We start from the raw sequence: 23,040 nt of genomic DNA, 5'->3' as shown, positions 1-23,040 counted from the left end.
GGGTTGTTTAGAGAATGCCACAAGGATACTTCAAAAGCATACTGATGAAGAACTGAGGAAACTTAATTCTCTATTAACACTTCAAAGGGGGTGATGTTTCCTTGAGTCTTGCTGTACAGCCTACCCCAGACACATGCTCTCTCACTAGACCGCTCAGGCAGGCCTCCTTCCTCAAGTGTTGAGGTTGTTGATGTATATGCCGCCCGACCTCTAAAGGAGGGTTCTTCATTTTGTGCCCCCACTCGGCTCAAAGGTCAAATGTTTAGGGTTGAATGAATGAATGAAACTGAAGTCCAGGATACTGAGGTTTCTCTTTTTCTTTTTCCTTTTTTTTTTTTATAAAGACCAGGGATTTAAAATAAAGCAAAATAAAGTACTGAGTTATTATAAATTTCTCCTGTTTCCCTTATTAATAGACATGTGATGTCTTCTCAATACAGCAAGGTAACTTTTAAAATGTGTCTTTAAAGCCCGAAACAATGCCTTGCTATCTTGACTCATGGTCTTCCTGTCCAGAGTGAGGGGGTTTTCTGAAGCTGTTTCAGAAACGACGAGAGTGGTCAAAATCTAGTCAGTTGAGACCCAAATCCTTCATCTAGGCATGGAGACAGTTGAGTAAAAGAAAACCACTACTTAATGCCATTTCCTTCCTCAGTCACACTGACAGCTCAATAAAATGACCTGTGAGGAGGCTATGAAAATTAGAGATAGTAACAAATTAAAACAAAACTGATTCAGCAAATCAAATTTATGCCAAATGTATCAGATACTTCATTCCAAGTCTAGCTATATTAAAAATACATGCTATTAAATTTGTAACTATTTATGAACAAAATCCACAAATCCATTGCTAAGTTTAAGAAACAGCAAATGAGGAAAAGGATGTCTAGGATAGATGGTGTTTGTAAACCAGGTGAGCTATTACTCAAAGACAGCCCCACAAAAGTCTAACCCTTAAGGCTGTCCTACATGGCCATTCATGAGAACAGAACTATTTTCAGTGATTCCTAGTAACCCACACATTAGAGTAACTCTGGTGGGAACACAGCCTGTGCATACATTAGCTGTAAATAAAAAGACTCCATTACTTGATTTACACACATCACGTTTCACGACAACCCTGCACACTACACAAACCACTTTACTTCAGCAGCAGATCTGAAGCTGGCAATCTTTTGTAGTAAGCAAGATCAGTTTCCCCCTATTTCACAGCCAGGCTGCCCTCCTACCAGTGCTTCTATTTACAGCACTGTGAACGCCTTTAACAAACGAAAACTTAATCAAGTTGTTACACGTGAAGATAGCAGGCAATCTTACAACAGCGATGTAGTGGGTCAGGTGAAGGGATATCAGATACTCACTTTTGTCGTCTTTGTATAGAATGGGGAAGAGAGCTGGTGAATGGGCAGGTCCACGATACTACTACAGTTTGTGACATTGCTATTGTGCGTATGTTCATCTTCTCTGCTACTATCATCGGACTGATCAAAATCATCACTCTCCTGGTCCATCTCCTCCTCCTCTTCTTCCTCCTCCTCCTCGTCCTGTTCCCCAGCATGCTCTTCATCTTCCTCTTGCTCTTCTTGGTTTCCCGAAGAGTCCTCATCTACTGAGATAAAGCGGTTATTGTTTTCTTCCACGTGTCCTGGCTGGGAATCACTCTGGTCTCCAGGCCTGGGGTCTGCCCCCACAAGTTCACCATTCCGTGCAGTGTGCTCCTCCTCTTGATAGCTCAGTTGCTGCTGCTGCTGCTCCTCCACCACGCGATTCATCTGCTCCTCATCTACCTGGCTTGAGGAAGCATTCCCTCGCAGAGAGCCTCCAGTTCGTCGTCTTTTGCTGCCCACAGAGAGCAGTTCCTGATTCATTTCCAAAAGCCAGCTTGCTACTTCTTGGACCTTGGCTAGACTATCAGAAGATGCAAAGGTTTTCACATTCTGTAGGAGGAAAAGGGGGATAAACAAGATTTGTACAATCTATATTGTCGTCTACTTTTGAGTCCTATGCCTATCGTCTAAGTAACAAAGACTGGAAAACATTCACATGTTCTTTAAATTAAGTAAGTTATAAAGCTTCTAAAAGCTCCAAAGCTACAGAGAAACCCTGTCTCGAAAAACCAAAAAAAAAAAAAGCTTCTAAAAATGCATACCTTCAACAACCTTTTTAGATATACCTCTAAAAGCTTGATAGTTTAGTTGTCTTGATCAGTATGACATAATTTAGCCAATAAAATAATTTTAAATCTTAAATCATTAATTCAGAAATCATAGCCTGGATAAACTATTTACTAAATAGTAAACATAGCCATACAAACAAAAAGAAAACACCCATCAGGTGCCCAGCTGGGTTCATGAAATCTTGAAGTAAATCCTCTTCAAGAAAGCTTTATTATCTTGGCAACTCCCCAAGCTTCTCTGATCACAAAATTCTGCTTTCAGGTAAGAAGCACAATCTCTGTGACTTTCATCTCCCACAATGAATATAAAACAATTGAACAACAAATTTAAAAATTGTAATTAAGAACACAAAGGCAAAAAGGTCTTAAGTTCATACCCTCTGACCCAGTAACCTCACTGCTGGCAATCTATCCTAAGGAAGTAATCCTAAAGCAGGAAAGGAAGAAAATTGTACAGAAGATGCTCACTGATGCAGACAGGGGTTAAGGGAGAGGGGAGGGAGAGAGAATGAAAATAAAATCCAGATGTTTAAGATAAAAGAATTTGTATCCAAGACATGATCCATTTAAGAAGCATGGTGAAGACTGGTTTTGTGTATCACGCTAAGGAAAGCCTTACATGGAAAGCACAGGACTGCAGTGTAATTTCTAGATTGCATAAGACTACATGGTGGTATTTCAAAACACCTGCATCTTAAACAATGGCATTATTGATGCTTTAAACTGATTTCTCAAATTTTACACATTATGTTTTCTTTTATTTCTTAGCATAGGTTCTAATATTTCTTGTTACATTTTCAGTGAGTTCATTATAGAGCACATTCTTTGATGATATTTGATAAAGTTCAAGTTTACTAAAATAATTTCACATTACACACATTTAAAAATCCCTAGAACCTGAACTCTGAAATTTTCATACAGAAATTAAGCTGTCAAAAATGCATTATTATTTTACAAACTAATTCTGAACATCTTAGAGAAAGCTTTGTATGTGTCAGAACACTCATACAAAATACAAACATGAAAAATAGTATTTTATTGTATTTATGTTGAAAATTTCAAAAGTTTAAAATTTTAAAATGTTCTATTTCACTCCAGCAGAAATATATATTAATATATTCAAATAAAAATCTTATGTTTTCACCAATATCTAATGAGATTTAGCTGGTGGTCAGAAAAATGAAGTCTGTATAATATTTCTACACTGTACAATTATCAAATATTGCACTATTCCCTTGACAACTGGACATGACGATGTAAACAATGCTGCTGAAACCTCACAACTGTCAATCTGGAAATGTCTGTAACTAAACAGACAACTGAGGCTCAGTCCAGGTGAGAACTTGCAATGCAGCGCTCACAGATCACTAATCCAGAACCAATGCATCGCTCACAGATCACTAATCCAGAACCAATGCAGTGCTCACTGATCACTAATCCAGAACCAATGCAGCACTCACAGATCACTAATCCAGAACCAATGCAGCGCTCACAGATCACTAATCCAGAACCAATGCAGTGCTCACTGATTACTAATCCAGAACCAATGCCATGCTCACAGATCACAAATCCATTTCAGACCCACATTAGTGTCCCAGATGGAAGTACTTACAATTATTTCTTCACCTAATCTCAAGTACTACCAAGAATAAATTATACAACAACGAAACCTAAGACATGTCTCTGCATGTGCCAAGCATGTCATTTAGCAGTTTTTGATTATAGAGCCCATAGTAAAGTAAGATTTCACATTACAGGGCTACAAGGAAATATTAAACATTCCTGAAACAGCACTTTCAAATGGAGTGAAGATAATAAAAAGTTCACAATCCCTAAAAGCCTCTCTCGGTCACCACTGTTAATTAAATAGTTAATTTTCGTTGTGGTCACCATGTCTGATGAAGTTGCTTTACTCACTGAATTAGTAAATCCTGAGCCACTGCTCCTGGGGCAAATGGTTACCATCAGCCTCTGGAACCCAACCCTATCATCTACTGGCCAACTCAGAACTCAGCTTCTGATTAAAGGCACCTTATTTAATGCAGATTATGAACTCAGCATGGAACTCACGCCCAACCAGTATAACTCCTACTCAGATGCATTGTCCAAGATGCATTATTTTCTCCATAAGGTAGTGCCACAGCTTTCTCAAACATTAGAGGGTCATTTTAAACAACGCGATCAACAAAAGAAACAAAACTGAGGAAAATGTTAGCACAGACCAGGAAGAGGACGCTTGTTTACGGCGTGGCGCTGAAACAAGCAGGTGAAGCTTGTTCCAACTGGGTCCACAAACGGCTGTCTGATACGGCTCAGTGCTCTACAAACATGAGGATCTGAGATCAAATCTCCAGCACTCAAGTAAACTCCAACATGTAAGCGCAAGCCTATACCTCCGACGGTGAGCAGGGGAACAACAGGCAGATCCCAGGCGCTGGCTAGCCTGCCAGTCCAGAGGAAAACGTAAACTCCAGGCAACTGAGAGACCCTGATAGAAATAAGTTGGAGAGCAATACAGGAAGACACCAAGTATCAAGTTCTGGCCTCTACATGGCACGAACACCCCCATATACATATCCATACTCTCTCACTAGCCCACTAAAACCAGCAACAAGCCCTACACCAAGTGCCCCCTCCCCTCAGTCTTGCCTTTCCCCATAGCACTAAATACACAGAAGCACTAGAATGACCCCTGCTGTTTAAGACGGACTTGTGTGTCCATCCACACATTCATATACACGGCCTTCCCCCACTAGCTCTGAGGCTTTATGAGAGATAAGCTGTCCTTTTTCACTGATGTTGTTCCAGCACGAGGGTATAATGCCTTAATATGTGCTCAAAGTATCTGCTAACTTCACAATCAACCTCAGATCTCTTCCTGTTCAACGAGGCAGACAGGTCGTGCACCTGAACTTAATGTAGCAGCATCCCCAGGCGTGTCTACCACGTGTCTCAGTCACTCTTTTCCGCTCGCTGAGTCATTGCAAGAACCTTAAATGTCAATACCTTGATGGCAAATTACAAACGTTTATATGTTTAACTTTGCCCCACAAATGAAAGCAAATATCAGTATGAAGAAGCTGGGAGCTGGGAAGACAGTGCAGTTGGTATACTGCTTATAGTGGAAGTATCGGACCTCCGTTTCCTTAGAGCCCTGTGAAAACTTGAATGTGGTGGTGCATACTTGAAATCCCACACTGGGGAGGCCAGGACAGAGGAATTCCTGGGGTTTGCAGGCCGGCCAGCCTAACCAATGAGGGGGACAGAAGAAAGGAAACTGCCTGGGTCTGCTTACCACAAGCCCAGCTCCAAGCTGGGTGAAGAGCTTGTCTCAAGGGGATATGGTGGGAAACGGTAGGACAGGACTCACAGGCCTCCATTGGCCTTTGCATACACAGGAATGTGCATCTGCACACACACGGGCACATACACTACACAAGCATGCATACACATACACAAAAGAAATATTGCAAAATTTCATTGACACATTTTGTTTCAAACTATTTACAATGACCCAAAACAGTACAGAAGTTTCCTAAGTGTGGTAGAGATGGGCTGAAATGGGGCTTAAAACACTTTTCTGGGGGCTGGAAAGATGACACGGTGAGGTTAAAAGCACTTGCTGCTCTTCCAGAGGACCAGAGTTCAGTTCCCAGCACCCACAGAGGGCAGTCAACAACTGCTTATAACTACACCTCCAGGGGATCCAACACCCTCTTCTGGCTCTTCAGATGCTATACTCATGAGCACAATTCCACATACAGATAAACACATACACATAAAATATATACTTAAAAAAAGAATTTTCTGGAGTGATGAAGTCTATATTTTGACTGATGTACTAGGTATATAAGTGTATATGTTGTTCAGGATTCACCTGTGCTTTCGATGTTAAAGCACCTCAATTTAAGTGTGTGTGTGTGTGTGTGTGTGTGTGTGTGTGTGTGTGTGTGCTCGTGCATGAAACGGAACACAATACAAACTTCTCTATGTGCTTTTCTTCTACTGTGAGTCTACTGCTGAATGCTGAGGAAGGTGTTGGATTCCACACCCTCATGAGTACGGATTTCCCTACAGTAACAGCAGATAAAACCTCATCGGGAAAGCAGGATAAAACCCCAAGATTTTTCCAGTTCAATAGACAAAGTGACAGACTTCCATAAATGCACAGCTCCTAGAATGGAGGAGTCAGCCCACAGTTCGCTGTCAGTGTCCCTAGCAGGCAGCTGTTGACAGAGAATATGAGAGGGTCACACAAGCAACCGCCCTCGGTGAAGCATCTGAAGCCTCCATCTAAAGAGCCAGTGACAACTGGACGGGATCTTTAGAAAAAGCCTTGCTCAGCACCATCACAAGGGGACTGGGAAGGAAACATTATGGACTCAAATCCTTTCAGATGTTCTCTCCTCTCTTGCCTCACAATCATTTTGCAGGAACATTTTAAACTTCAAAACAAACATACCACTGCAGTATGGAAAACACAGTATTTGCAGAGAAACAGAGATGAATCTTCTTCCTTAATGGGGTTCCCAACTTATTTATTGTGGTAACTATTTGTTGTAAAACATAACGGGAAAATCTTTTTCTATAATCTTTTTAAAACTAAGAATCATGTTCTCTGTAACTGTTGCCTGCCCCTCTTGAGAATCTTCATTTGTTAAGTATGTAGCTACAACTCTATCAAATCCATGCTGTGTGTATGTATGTATATATGTATGTATGTGTGTATGTATGTATGCATGCATGCAGCTTCAACTCTACCATATCCATGCTGTATGTATGCATGCATGCATGCAGCTTCAACTCTACCATATCCATGCTGTATGTATGTATGTATGCAGCTACAACTCTACCTAATCCATGCTGCCCTTACTTCATCCACTTCTCACCTTTAAAAACTCCTGTCTGGATTTTTCTCCTTGCTCTATAAGACAAAAAGATTACCTGCTTAGACGAATATGCCAAACAGTACCTATTCACAGTCTCTGAAACAATCACTTATCCCTCCTTAAAATTTTGGCAAGAGGGTTCGCGGACATACTGAGGACGACACTGTTCAACTGCCCCACACAGCATGTATTTGAAGGAGAGAGCTGTAAGTGTCACGAGCCAGCACTGGGGACAGAATACTGGCCAAAGGCATAGAGCCCTGCACCTAAAATAAATAATAACTGAAAGCTAGGAAGAAAACAGTCTTTCTCACTAGCGGGACTTCAGCATTATGACTATGAAAGCTTTGGAAAGACAACACAACAATGGGTAGAAATCAGGTTGTCCACACTCCTTCTGGTCTGGTCCCTCTTACCTGTCAACACTGTAGTGGTCAAACCACCATTACCATAAAAATCCTCCCACCCAAAGCCTCTTAGAGCATTAGCTATAATTCCAGTGTATAATAAATTTAAATTGTTTTTCTAACAGAGATATGAGCTCTTATTTTCTAAATGGCAAGAATTACCGTGATTCTCTTACAAAGATCTCCACCTGTGTAGAATAAAGCAACGGTGTCTTAATGATGGATCATTAAAATAGATCCTGACAGTAATAATCTATTTTTCACACAAGACATTTTTCACATTTTTCAGGTTACAAAGCAGTATTGCACCGACCTAACAAGGCAAAAGTTGTAAGTGCTCACTAACCTGGAGATGCCCTCAGTTTCGGACAACACTGGTTGTACAGTCACCCTGACACTAGGCAACAGTGTGGAGGGCTGGTCACAGCTCGAATTCCTCACTACAGTGGAGGCTGCAAACGGATTTCACTACTAACCTCAGCCACTCGAGCAGCGAAGAGGAGAGAGTGGTCACAGCCTCCAAAATCGCTGGTTTCACATCTGCTCAAAAGACTGTTAAACAGATCTCCAAATTTCTGGGTCCATTTCCTTCACTTCAAATTATTCCTCTTGCCTAGACAAGATCTAAGCACTAATTCAAAATAAGAAAAGAAACAAAAAAGAGAATCCCATCCACTTCCTACATTACCAATTAAGGAGCGATGGTACAGAAAATGCTATCGATCTATTTCCTACACTTCCAACTAAGATACTCAGGATACAGAAAATAAAATGTTAGCAGGCACGAAACCAGTTTTATATTCCAACTGGAAAGTTGGTAATGAAAGTAACAGAAAAGGGGAAATGGTGTAGGAGGTCCTTCTGTTTGTGTGTTGCTTTCACTGGTTAATGAATAAAGAAACTGCCTTGGCCTGGTTGATAGGGCAGAACTTAGGTAGGCAGAGAAAACAGAACTGAATGCTGGGAGGAAGAAGGGCTGGGTCAGAGAAGCCATGGATCCTCTGCCTGAGATAGATGCCAGTTAGAATCTCTGGTAAACCACTGCCACATGGCGCTTCACAGATTAATGGAGATGGGTTGAATTAAGATGTAAGAGTTAGCCAATAAGAGGCTACAGCTAATGGGCCAAGCATTAATTTAATTAATACAGTTATTATTTCAGGGCTAAGCTAGCCAGGCGGCTGGGACAAACAAGTGGGTCCTTCCCCTGCAACAGCTTTTATTGCTTCCATTTAAGCTGCAAGAGTGTCTAGGCCGCAGCTGAGATCAGTGATCCCAGTGTGTGAGAAGCTGCTGGTCTCTGGAAAGTCAAGATGCTACTTCCCTTGCTACTGTGAACTCTGTCTACGTGTTGGAAGTTTTATAAGTTAGGATGACCAATCAATAACAGCTGTAGAAATAAAGCAAAATCTCAAAATACACATCTGAAACCCTTTTCTTCTGAAGAATTTTGGCAGGTAATACACTTAAATCATGATAAGGCAGCTTATTTTAAAAGCTTCCTTAAAACTCAAAACTGGAAATTATATTAACAGCTCACAATATTAGCAGTTGAAGAGGAGTATGGTGACACATGTCTGTGATCCAAGCACTTTAGAAAGACTATTGTAGGCCAGGCTGAACTTCACAGTGAGAGTTTGTCTCAAAAAGGAGGAAGAGGAGAGATGAAATTTCAAGTGTCCGGAACAAAGCCCCTAAGGACCTAATGTATGTGGAGGACACACTGGAGCATTCTTTTATTCTGAGCTCACATCTCACAGGGATGTCCACCTCAGGTCTTTGATACAGGAAGGCAAAAGGAACAAGGAAGGCTGGCAGAGACTTCTACATCTGACCCCATCTGAAAACACCGAGAATCTCATTCCCAAAAGTGGAACTGGTACATAAAGGCCACCACACTTCTCAAGTGGATCTTTGGAGGTCTCACTTGTCCTCTGTGTTTCCAGCTTTAGAACTGATGCTTGGACCAAGATGACAACAGCTAACAACTGCAACGTAAAATGGGAAGCCAGGTCACCAGATCTCCAAGTTCTCTTAAGTAAGTCTTGAGTATAGACGGGTATAGTATATGAAAGATACACTTTGGAGAGCACTGCAAATACTAACTCAATACAGGTCAAAAACTGTTCTTAGCACGATCCACATGGCAGGTGATCAGTAATTGCCAGGAGTTCTTATAAGAGCAAACCAATACTATCCAAGCAATACCCTGCATTTCTTCAATCAATTTACACACAAAGTCCTTCCTTTGCTCCAGTTAAAATCTCCTCCCATGAGAGCTCATATAAAACTCAAGTCTAACCATGATATTTTCTAACTTACTTTCTTGACACAACCACCTGACTTTGTTAAAGTATTTCTCATATGTAACTTTAAACTTCATCATTCTGTTCATTGTTTATTGACCAGAAAGTTCCAAGAGATTTCTCCTATGAAAGTAGAGAGCTCAAAAATCAGGGAACCTTCCAGTGTGGTCTCAGCACACATAGATTTGAGTTCATCTAGCTCCAGATACTACTGGTCTATTGGTGAAAACAGCTTCTCAAATTTTACAGACCCCCTATTACTGTGGACAAAGATCTACCAGTAGGCAATTTTGGAGGCAAAAGGAACACTGCAAGTAAGCAAGTAATTTGGGGGGATTCTGCTGTTGTCCCCCATACCCTTTGTTTTTTTTTTTTTTTTTTTTTTTTTTTTCTGCTAAGCCACAAATCCTGCACAGACCTCATTGGTTTTGGAGTTCTGGGAATAAATTCTTGGATCAAAACCCAAAACTGCCTTTGAGTTTTAGGTTGTGGGATCTTGCTGCTATGTAGGCATAGGTCAGGGAGGGGGGATAGGATCCAACCTCCCTCTACCTCTCTCCAGACTTCCAAGTTAACATAAAACTAACAAAGTTGAAGTTTTAAACTATTTTTCAAAATAAGCAGCTGTCCTCTTAACACAAGTGGCAAAAGCTGGCATTCTTGGATGTGACAATATACTACACTGAGCAATTGTACAACAAAAGGAACCTGTGATTTACAGTGTGTAGGCTGACACGTTCTAACAAACACCCAATGCTGCAAAGCTGGACCAGCAGGCACAGCAAAGACCAGTGCTTTCTGAAGGCACTGCTGTCCACACAGGTGCTCTCACCCTCTGGCTCAGGTAGCCCACCAGGAAGACTCCTCTTCTGACACCTCTGGTGCAGGCAGCAGTCACGCGAGGGGCCTGCCAGCTGTCAGAATTGAGTGGGAATCCTTACATGTCTGCTTCCTTGCCTCCACAGAAGGTCCCCATTGTGTCCTGTTTTTCTCAGCACTGGAGCTACCATCATTAGGATTCTCCTCACAAGGCAGGGAAATACCTAACTCTTTTTAGGTAAATTGCTTTCGCTCTCCAGTTGTACTTTAAATATTTTCTTGAAGTTAATTGTTCTGCGGTAATATGTGCTGGGTCTGAGTGTGAATTTATTTTTGTTTAACCCAATTGACATCCTCTGAGATTTGCATATGTTGTAACAAGCATACTTCTGCAGCTCCAAAAAAGCCATTGTCTTTTCATGTTAAACAGACTCTTCCCCATCCGTCTGTTTCTTCTTGGAGTGCAAAGGAGATGAATACTAGAACAGGGATTTGACATGTTTTTCAATTCACCTGTCTGATGAAGCGTCACTGCCCCTTTAAATCTGAGCATCTTGGAGCTCTGTCTATAGGAATGCTTTTGTGCTGTTGGCAGAATTTGTATTGCTTCAGAGAAAAGTCAAACTGGCGTTAGCTGGCTGCTCAGAATGCCAGCACCTAGTCACCACTTCACAGCCACTGCTGTGCAAAGGTGACAGTCAGCTGCGAAGCCTAAGATCTGTCACTGCGGCTGAGCTTCCCTCCCAGCTTCATCTGGTCAGTGTCACTTAAGTTACTTTCATCCCCAGATGCCACAGCATGGGCAGAAGTCATATGAAAGCAGCAGAGGGAGGGTCTGGGTAAGGCTGCACCGTTTATCTCAGCTCTGTGGCCACAGGCTACCAGAGCAGACAAACGATCACGTGACCCTATCTATCACCAGGACACCAGATCACAAGCAAGCTGGCAGTGGGTGCATAGACCAGATGATAAAGACAACCTGTTTTATAAAGCCACAGATCAAAGGCGAGAAGGAAGGGGGCACAACCAGTGGGCACGGTTCAAAGACCAACCTCACAGCCAGAGAGCTCAGTCCTCTCCTGTCCATTACAGTCACTTTTACTGTCCCAACTTGGCTTGCTGCCATCTTCTGTAGCACACAAGAGCTGGGGAACCCTGATAACAGTGGTATGCATGATCTCAAAGTAGAACAGAGTGAGATACAGAGACTGACGGAGCAGGCTACTGTAAAACAGGTGATGCTATGTGGTCCTACGCACACTGTTACAACAACATAGCATCCATCTTCAAGTCCGTTTACTTTCCCACTCCTCCTTACACAGCATTCAGCCGTGGGAAGGGACTGCTGTGAGAGCCCACAGGAGCTCAAACGGGAAGGCGTCAGAAAATAGTCTCCACTTGGGCTTCTATAGGAACAGGAGATTCTCCTGACTAAGAAATAAGTGGGCTGAAGAGACAGTGCCATCAGTGTTTGCCACATAGCATGAAGACCTGAGATCAATCCCCAGAACCCACATTAAAAAAAAAAAAAAATCAGACATGATTAGTGCTTCTAATCGCAGCACTGGAGACAGGAAGAGCCCTGGGGCTCACTGCCGGCCAACCAATCTGGCCCAACTCATGAATCCTAGACCAGTAAGAGACTGTCTCAAAAACAAAGTGGACAGTGCCTGAGGAATGACATCAGAGGCTGAACTCTGACCTCTACATGTGTGTGCAAACAGATACACACACACACGAATGTAATACTAGGCCATAATCATGAGATCTCTTGAAAAAAAAAATCAAAGATTCCACTAGCAAGTGAAAAGAGTGGTAGTTTGTCAAACTGAAGGACCTAGAACACCCAGGAAAGCAGCCTTGGCCATGCCTATGCCTGTATTTCCTAGGTTAACTGAGCTGGAAGGCCAACCCCCAAACTGGGAGGGACATTTACTTTACAGGCTGGGTCCCAAACTGAAGAGGTGAGAGAAGGTCGCTGGGCAGCAAGAGCTCAACACTGTTGGCACATTAAGAATGCAGCCTCACACTAGGGCGTCCCCTTGATGACAGACCACGCTCAGCTGTGAGCCAGGGTTGCGCCCTTTCTCCCTTAAGGTGCTCTTGTTAAGGGTGTTTCAACACAGCAACAGGAAAGTAACTGACACAAAAGAAATCCTTTCATAGTTTAAGAACTACAAAGTTCAGCCAATATACTCTGAAATTTACTTTTTTAATTAAAGCACGATCATATGATGCTCTTTCGACATGTACCCTTTGGTGCTTTCCTACCACTGTAACCAAAGCTTAGTTTAAAATCACAATTACTGCACTAAGCAGTGGACACAAGAATCCATGAGAGACAAAAAAACAACTATTCATAAAGCGGGTGTGTGACCAGAAATTGCCATTTCTTTAAGACAGCTTAACCTCTATTTGGGACTTTTAAGTATCCTGCACTATCAATTACTTGAAACTAGGTTGTGATTTACATATATCAAGCCCAAGAAGGAGGAAATCTTATGTGACTGAGAGTGTACAGTTCTACACTTGCAATTCAATAAATATTAATGGAAGGAACAAATGAATAAACAAAATTATCCATCTTAGTCATATATAAGCCATACGACTGACGTAGATACTCAACAACTAAGAACACAGACTTTGCTCCGTGACAAGGGTCCACAACTTGAATACACGCCTGCCATGTTTTATGGAATAGACTTCTTTCATGTTTTAATTCTTTACACAGTTCTTCACAAGTACTAATGGCACTGCAGCATTTAAATATCATGTATTTGTGAAACTAAACACCTTGTAGGTTTCTTAATCTCACTAGAATATAACAACCATGAAAAGAACCACAGCCTAGAACTTAATCTCATTCAAATAGGAAAAGAACCATGGCCTAGAACTTTTCAAAGCTCATTGCTTAGTATAAACAAGTTTGTATATGCAACCTAAATTTTTATAAGATAATTTAAAACAACGGAAGTCAGGCATTTTGCAATGTCAAAACCTAAGAATTCCAATTCTTGAATTTGCAAAACATAAAAGGATATAATTACCTCTATAAAGCCATGCAATATCTTTTATGAATCCACTATGCACATCCTCTAGCATAAGAAGAAACAGGGTTGTAAGGTAAATGACTACAGACAATGTGAACAAATCTCTAATCTAAAAATACTTTCTTCTTCTACCAGAAGACAAGGAAAGAAAAATACTCATTTTTGTTGCATCATTTTTTAAAAACAATAATATAATGATCTTTTTAGAAAAAATAAAGAAAAACAAAAAAAATTAACAATCAGATTAACTTTGTATTAATTTACAAATGTCATTTACAGAAACTCATACAGTTGACACAGTGACAACAGGATGAAGTCGGGCACTCGGGACACTGCATGGAGACTGGGAGAAATGCCATGTTTCTTTTATTAAAGTAAACAATGAATTTGCCAGTGCCTAAGTACTATAGCTTAGCTAAGAAAACACTTTCCTACAGTACTAGAAATGAGCAAACAGGAGTGAATGAAACTGCTGGCACATCCCAAGTGCAGCATCCTGCACCCCAAGTGCAAGTCTGCCCCGAGGAGGATGCCTGGCAATCCATTACCACCATCCTGACCAAAGCAGAGAGGAGTGTGAGCAAATGAAACATTTATCAGCTAAGGAAAAGTCTTAATTTAATAAGAGAAACTGCTTGCCCGAGTATACTCAGGTATGTGTGTTGGCTAGTCCATTTCTGAATCTGCAGCTAAGTTTTGGCTAAATTTTTCTGCACATACAACTAAGGATAGGAATAGAGTGGTCTTTGAATCAGAGTTCTGTCACACAAACAAAATGTTTACTGAGTATGAGCTGCATTTCAAGCACTGCACTGTTTTATATAAACTATTTCAATATTCAAAAGAACTCTATTAATAAGCAGTACAAAATATAACCAAACCTCACTCAAATGAAATTTGCCTAGGTCATAAGCATTTGCTACTCTTGTAAAGAACCCAGCTTCCACATGCGGCTCATCAGTTTCCCTAACTATTTATTTCCTTTATTCTACTACCTTGAAATGATTATGTAAAAGTTAACATGTACACGATGTGAAATATACAATATCTAGGAGATAAACTAATTTTTACATACACTTATCTTCATTTTATCTGCATGAGTGTATATGTGTACCATATATGTGTCTGGTGCCCTGGAACTTGTTACAGACAGCTAGGAGCTGTCATACAGGTGCTGGGAAGACTACTGGACCCTCTGCAGAAACAGCACGTGCTCCTTACTCTTAGCCTATACGAGTGAATTGTAAAGGGTCAGCTATATCTCGTCAACTACTTCCCTCTCACACGGGAGAGAAATGCAGAAGAAAAAATAGAGGACTGTATATAAATCCATGCTAATACATGAACAATCAATGACAAAGCAATGAGCCTAGAAATACAGTTTCTCTCTATAAAGTGGTTCAGTAGTGTGAATTAGTTAATACACTCAACACTGAGGGATAAAGTTGGCATAGTGTCAGTCCACCTTAGTTTTCACTAATGTTAAAAAGACATCTACCCCAGAGTTTCTATGGCTATGATAAAACAACACGACCAAAAGCAACTTGGGAAATAACAAGCTTATTTCAACTTACAGATCCACATCACAGCTCATCAATGAGGGAAGTCAGGACAAGGACTCAAAACAAAGTAGTAATCCAGAGGCAGAAGCTGATGCAGAAGCCATGGAAGAGAGCTGCTTACTGGCCTGCTCTCTGTGGCTTTCTTAGCCTGCTTTTTTTTTTTTTTTTTTTTAAATCATCCGGGCTCATCTGCCTTGGTGTGATACAACCAGCAATAAGCTGGGCCCTGCCACATCAATCAAGAAAATGCACTAAAGACTTTTGTACAAATCAATCCTATGGGAAGATTCCTTCTTCCAAGATGACAACAGCCTATGTCAAGTTGACACTGAAATTAGCCAATACCATCGGAAGCAAGTTTTCTGACTAAGAGAGCATTATCAATGTACAATGACATTAAGAATAAAACCGAGGGGCCAAAGAGGCACTTGCTGCCACGCTTGATGACCTGAGTTAATTTTCTATGAATGCAGAAAGAAAGAAAGCTAAGGGAGAATAATCACCTCCTGTGAACTGTTGTCTGACCCCCAACAACACCACAGCATGCACCCCAACACACACACAAACATTCACTAAACAAACAAATGGTCTGAGAGAATCTACATAAAGGACAACTACAAGCTGACTAACGGCTTCAACTACTAGTGTTCCATGGTAAACTCCATAGTACCTTTACTAATTTCAACAGTCTTACCCCTAATAGATATGTGTCCTAAACTCTAAGACTCAGAACTGACATTGGGTGGCCACGTTTACCCATGTTTTATGAGTTGTCACTGGTCGTTGCTGGTGCAGAAGCTTCTAGATGCCATAAGCCCATGTTCAAAGCTGGTGTTAAAGAACTTCACTCTTTTTCAGAGCAAGATGGATGGTTTGTTATTTGTGTCTATGTGAAACATATGTGTGCTTGTCTATGCACCAGTCCATACAGGTGTGTTTGCACATGCATATATGTGGAGAGTACAGGTGGACATCAGGTATCTTTCTCAGTCTCTCTCCTCTGTGTGTGTGTATGTGTGTGTGTGTGTACACATACACATAGTCTCTCTATTAGGCAACTCAGACAGCCTGAAACTCACAGAAATGTAGACTAGGCTGGCCTTGAACTCACAGAAATACACCCACCTCTGCCTCCCAAGTACTCACTTGAGACAGTACTTCTTACTGGGCTTAGAACTTACCAATTTAGCTTCACTGCTTGGCCAGCAAGCCACAGTGATCCTATCTCCACCCCTCCAGTCCTGGAATTACAAGCACATACCACCAAGCTTTACTTTTTACCTGGGTACTGGGATCAAAACACAGGTCCTCATGTTTATGGGACAAGCACTTTACCCACTGAGTGATCTTTGCAGCACCAAACGTTTAACAGAACTGCCTATTACAGTTTTCAAGGCCGTCCAGAACTATCAGTGCTTTACTTAGGTCTAGCTTTACCATTTCCGTGTTTGTAACCCCAGGACGAAGACAATCTCCATTGAGATGAAGCTCCTATGCCTGCTGCACGCTTCAATCATGTCCAGTCAACCTTAACAGTGCCCACCTCAGCTTGTAGTGTGTAAGAAACATGAAGACGGACAGTTACAGTGAAATGTTCACAAAAATGAAATGAAATAAAAATTAGAAATACAGATGATATTATAGTGCTAAGATCTGTGGTCCTTTATCTCAAGATTAATTTCAACTCTGGGGTATGATGTCCATTTTTAAAGACAAAACCTGAGTCAGTTTCATCGATTTTATAATAATGCCACATGACAAAGACACCATCCATTAAAATGATTATGTTCTCCTAGGAGTCATCTTTTTAGAGTTTTGCAGAGCGAAACTGAAATTATTTTCTTCATGAAAATCCAAAATTACCAAGGAAAAATAGTGTGCTTCATCTCTGGTTATAGGTGACTCTTTTCTTTAACTAAGCTAAACAATGATAAAGTTGACTTCAGCATTTAAATCTGTTGATAATATATACTTAACAGTGTCAAACTGATTTGTAACTTAATTTTGGCAATGCAAAGTATTAAAAATTGAATCAAAGCATGTGTAGTGCTTTAGGGCACAGGAGGAGTAGTAAGCAAATGTGATGGAATGCTTCCACCGTCCATCCTGCTCCAAATATGTACAGATAATATACATTTATGTGTATGTGTATGCAGATAATATATACGAACAGATAATATATACACTGCAGATAATATATGTGCAGGTAATATATATATACATGCATATTATGTGTACAGATAATATATACATACAGATATACATGTGTACAGACATTTGTCCCTTGAAGTTATGACTGAAGACTATCCAAAACACTTCCAGTCTTGGATTCTAAAGGACGCCACACTGCTCTCAACACACACCGTGGAAACCAGTTACCAATTACTCTTGCCAAGTTGTGCATGATGTATGCGTAGTTCTGTCTTAGAAGATACTGGAACATCCAGAGTAACCATCTGAATTGATCACCACCACCACCATCTCCCCAAAAAACAACCAAACTCTAGTAATTTCTCAAGCTAAAAGTGAAACCTGTGGCTTTTGTCTCAGCCCACTACTACACCCTGTCAAACACACGTTTTCCGTACACTTCAGCCCAATTCACAGATCAACTCAACAACACTTAGCTCCTTCCCTCTGTGCACTCCTCCCTGCAATGCTGCTGCGTTCAGTGTCTGTCCTGCACGCCCTCCCAGGCTCTCCCACCGCGCTCATCACATCAGTACCACCAGCACGACTGACTGCTTCAAGGACAGAGTCCTAGAACTTGTGGAAAAATAAAATCAACGGCTCCTTCTGAAAAATAAAAATTAAAAGCTGCTCTCTCCCGAAATGACTCTCGCACACCACCCACTTCAAAGCCATTAAAGCAAGCCCAGCCCACTCCAGCCCCGCCAGCGGCAATGCTGCCCCTGTGCTCTCCATTGTCGGCTTTCCTAACAGGCCACCAACCTCGAGAGCCATTTATGCCTTTGCTGTTTTAGTATTTCCAGTGCTTTGTTTGCACGGGAATTTAACTATTACCCCGTTATCAATAAGTGACAAGAATGGCAAGTAAATTGTCCTCATCAGCAGACATTAACAGTGGTAGAATAAAAATGAAAATTGTTCACTGTGTAATTTGAATTAGGAAGCCTTATTTTAAAGCTTCCCTTGTTCCCCACATTTTGAACACTACAATTTCAGATGGGATTAACTAAGATAATATCAAGGATAAGAAAGTGAGCCTTGAAGTGATACTGAGGTTAAAAACCTACCCACCAAGTATGATCTCATCGAGTTTGCCAAGTCTCAAAGGCTCATAAATTCTAAAATGAGGCTTCTATCCAATGAATGTTTTAGGTAACGATTAAAACAGACAAATTCCCCGATGCCTAGCACAGGGCAGGGCACAGCATGGCACACATTGCTCTTACTAAGCCACAATTTTTACATTAAACACCAGAACACACTAGGGTGAGGAGGAAAGCCCCTTTGGAGATAGATAACAGAACATAAAAGCTGATGTTTGCTTACACAACTGAATCTTTTAATATCTAAAACCTACCAGGGACTTTGAGAATATGTCTGAGCAGAAGGGATACTGGAGATCATCTGTAATTCTACCATGCAAAGACATGGTGGACTACATCAAAGTGTTTATATTTAACTATTCTTGACCCCCATGGCATTTTTGTGCTGTACATATTACTATGATATTCTTTTGAAACTTTATACTAAACTCCAAATGTTTTCCTGTAATAACCTTCCCATTGCAACTAGAAGGTAATCCAAGCAACTAGAGAGAACTGACGATTTTCTTTGATGCGTACAGCTGAACTGCTCCCAGGTTTTACCTGGCATAAGCATGCTTGTGTTTCAATCTTTTTGTGCAACCTCAGACTGACTTCGTAGAATAAATCTCCATGAGATTTACTGAGTCAAGGTTTATCAGAAGTTTTTCTCCTTTTTAAAAATGCCCCTGAAATAACAATTATCAGTATATGAAATTGCTCGTTCTATCTCAACTCCATTAACAGTGCAACCCATTAACAGTGCAAAGCATGATTTCACAAGTCTGATTCTCTACAAAAACCAATTCTTAAGAAAAGGAAAACTTGTGGGCAACACGCAGAACAAGTTTTTAAAAAATCAGAGTATATTCTCAGTATCAATGTTTCTCAAAAGATGCAAAAAATTTCTTTAAAAAAGAACCCAGGTCTAGAGAAAGAGTTCAGCAATTAAGAGCATATGCTGCTCTTACAAAGACCCGAGTTCAGTGCCCAGCACCATATGAATCAATCCAAAGAGTACCATCCAACACTCTCTTCTGACCTCTATAGGGACTGCACAAATGCACCAATACCCACTCAGACACGGAAATAATGTTTTTTACAAAACAAAGATCCCTGTATTCCATTACACAGCTTCTGCCTGTGGTTACTGATATAATGTGTATGTGTGTATGTGCAGGTGTGTCTGTATGCACATGCAAGTGGAGGCCAGAGAACAACCTGGACTGTTTCTCCTCGGGCACCCTCCTTCTTGTTTCTTCTAATCTAGGAACCTGAGGCTTGCCAATTAGACCTGAGTAGCTAGTCAGCAAATCCCAGGAATCCTGTCTCTGCCTCCCCATTGCTGGAAGCTGCAACTGGCCTTTACACTGGGTACCAGGTATCAATCTCAGGCCACAAGCTTACCCACCAAGCACATGACAGACTGAGTATCTCTCCAGCCCTGGTTTTTACTCTTCCTCTTTTCTGAGTGGTATAGATCCAAGCAATCCCTGAAGCACCCCTCCAAAAAGAATATACAGCATTGTATACTTACCACCTACATGTTACTATGCAACAAGAGGTCAATACGCCACTTCCTTCTTATGCAAGGTATAAATATTAAACAAGATTATTTTCAAATATTTGCTTCAATCTGCAGTTACGGCTTAATTCAAAGATAAAATTCTTGAAATGTATAAGAAAATAGTCTTGTTGCAATATTTCTTATCACAAAGAAAGTATTTCAAAGCAGAGCTTCAATCTTGACTATACTATTTCCTAGTCATCTGATTTTAGGAAAGTTTCAAGATCTTAGTAAGCTCAGTCTCCTTATCTTAAAAATATTGACCAGGCAGAAGCAGAGGCAGGCAGATCTTTGAGTTCAAGGCCAGCCTGTTCTATAGAGCAAGGCTACACAGAGAAACCCCACCTCAAAACAAGCCCCTGCAAAAAATTCAGAATAGCCATCTCACAAATGAAATGACTGACATTGAAGTCCTTACTAGAGCAACCTGGTCCAAAAGCACCAATTCATCCAGCCTAGCCTATAGTTGCCCAAGCACAAAGGAGGCTCCGGAGTATACATACCAGGAATACAGGCCAGAGCACTAGAGACAGCAGTGCCTTTCCAAACACTGCTCACCAAAACTACCATGTTAAATACTGAACAAACAACCTAACAACACCAGGAAAAGAATCACCAGTGTCAGAATTTAGCCCCAGGTCTGGTCTTTTAAATGCTATTATAAATCATGGGACAAATACCCTATATAGAGAATACTAGGTATCAAAAAGAAAAAAGGCCAGGCAGTGGTGGTGCATTTAACCCTAGCACTCGGGAGGCAGGGACAGATGGGTCTCTGTGAGTTAGAGGCCAGCCTGGTCTACGGAGTGAGTTCCAGGACAGGCTCCAAAGCTATACAGAGAAACCCTGTCTCGAACACTCCCCCAAAATAAAACAGTACTCTTAGCAAAAAGAAAGCGACATGAATAGGCAAAGGAGGTATCAATACCGCCTACAAATTCTCTAAGAAATTCTAAATCCTACCTAACTCCAACCTCTACAGCTTCAGTCCCAGTCCTGTAGGTACCTCTCTCTGACAGGATAAACTGAATTCTTTTGAATGAATATTTTAAGGGGCCTTAAGGCCATCATTCATACATAACTTGATCAAGATCATCAAAAGTATTAGTAACAAAGCCAGACAAAATCCATATCTTAAATGTTTGATCTGAGGCTCTTGAGAAAAGGCTGCTCTACTGGGGGTAGAACTTCACAAGATATATCTCCCTTTAATTTTAGATGAAGCACTATCACACTGCGGAACAGTAGCAGTTCCCCGTACCTTTCAAAATCATTTTAAGCAAGAGGTCACATACTCGTACTTACTTCTCTTCAGCTATGCTCAACCAACTATACAAAGCCGGGAGAGGGCTTTAATGTACAATACTACAGCAAACATTTATCAGTAATTGATTTGCTGATGGTACATCATTCAACATTTTCAATAAATATTGAATTCAGACATGCCCTGGAGCAAATCTCAAATGGTAATGGCATCCTTATGTACATATAACCAATGCACACAGAGGGATTTATTGCTGTTGGCAGGAGTGAAGAAAAGGTGAAGAAGAAACTTGCTTAAGGAAGAATAAAGACTTCAAACTCCAATGCTGATGATCTATAGCTACCTTTGAAAGTGAGATTGTTAATATCTCCACTTGTGAGAAACACTAAGGCGTCAAACAGTTCAGTGTTAGCCCCTGGGCCTATCAGAAAGGAAAGGTCCCCGTGCAGGGTTTGGATAGTGTGGACAGCACATGCAATGGCGGTACTATGCTTGACTCTGCAACAGCAAATCCTGAATATTATTTAAGTTATCTTAAGTGCCATGAAATATGGTAGAGAGAAGAGCAAGAATGCGTCTAAGGAATGACAGAAAAGTCATTTTGTGTGTGTGTGTGTGTGTGTGTGTGTGTGTGTGGTTCTGTAGAAAACACTGCATTACATACTAAACAGAAAGGCGGTGGCGCCAGCAAGGGAAGGGGGGGTATATTTATTCACTGATACAAAGCCCCAAGCAAGATGTCAGCAGCCAGGATCTCAGCATGGCCTACAGCAGCAGGTGCATTCTAAGAATGAGTTTTGTACACCCATATTCGCAATCAATTGTTTACTCTAAAGGCAAAGGAAGCCAAAAATTATTCAAATATAACCAGTTTGTAATATTGGATAGTAAATAATATTGGATATCAAGTTTATTAATTTGGTGCATCCTTAAACATTACAATAGCCCGTACTGTTTTTCTTGATATTCCTAAGAAATAATCGAGTTTAGACTTCCTTAAAAAGAAAAAAAAAAAAAAAAAAAAAACACTGAAAAACCAAAACACTAAAAAAAGACAAAGAGCAAAATTTCTAGTGACTTTCTGGGTCAACAGCTTCCTGTATCCCCAATGTTATCTTACAGCTAAAGTTGGAACCTGATGAGATTTCCAGGTGTTAATATTTTACTTCATTCAGATAATACTCATTAACAAAAGCTCATGCTTTAGACATGTGTTCCCATGTCACTGAGTTCAGAAGCAAAGAGAGAAGACTGTGTTTTATTGTATTTAAGGCCAGGCACACCGATAAACTTTTTATAAACTGGTCGGTGAAAAGAAAACCGTAATCTCTAAGATTTCACAGGGGCACTCAAGTAAAACTGACAGCAGAGAACACAAACAAGAAAAGCCTAGCACTCTGGTTTTTAACATAAATGCTGCTGCTGCTGCTACTGCGGGTGGCCAGCCGTCTCGAATCAACTCTGGCTGCAATCACAGCATCCATTAGAGCGCTACAGTCAGAGCAAGCAAGTGGTTTTCAGGGCCGCTGGTAAATCACCTGATCCTATTACAAAATCAATTACTGCAGTACATTTCCACTGCCACAATCTGATGATGACAAAATGATATTGGATAGCTACTGCAAGGTCAAGAAAACTGCTAAGAACATCTTAATTGGCCTTTTATGTTTAATCACTTGGCCCTGCTAATAATGCAGCCATTTTAACTGTATATTTTTTATTTGAAAT

The 23,040-nt window shown here is 40.8% G+C and overlaps 1 protein-coding gene across 11 annotated transcripts in view; it reads right to left on the bottom strand.

The window, feature by feature from the left end:
- The window catches only part of Fbxw7 (F-box and WD repeat domain containing 7), a 134,452-nt gene that overhangs the window by 63,458 nt on the left and 47,954 nt on the right, over positions 1 to 23,040 (bottom strand). For all 11 annotated transcript variants that reach the window (XM_050158768.1, XM_050158773.1, XM_050158769.1 and 8 more), the window contains one exon: positions 1,362 to 1,937. In XM_050158768.1, the coding sequence (XP_050014725.1) occupies positions 1,362 to 1,937 (576 nt within the window). The remainder of the gene's footprint in view (positions 1 to 1,361; positions 1,938 to 23,040) is intronic.

This window comes from Alexandromys fortis, unplaced genomic scaffold (assembly GCF_014885135.2).
Source record: "Alexandromys fortis isolate MF-2015 unplaced genomic scaffold, M_Fortis_MF-2015_v1.1 scaffold_102, whole genome shotgun sequence".
Classification (NCBI taxonomy): domain Eukaryota; kingdom Metazoa; phylum Chordata; class Mammalia; order Rodentia; family Cricetidae; genus Alexandromys; species Alexandromys fortis.
The sequence above is the reverse complement of the archived record's forward strand: the minus strand, read 5'-3'. Positions and strand labels throughout refer to the sequence as shown.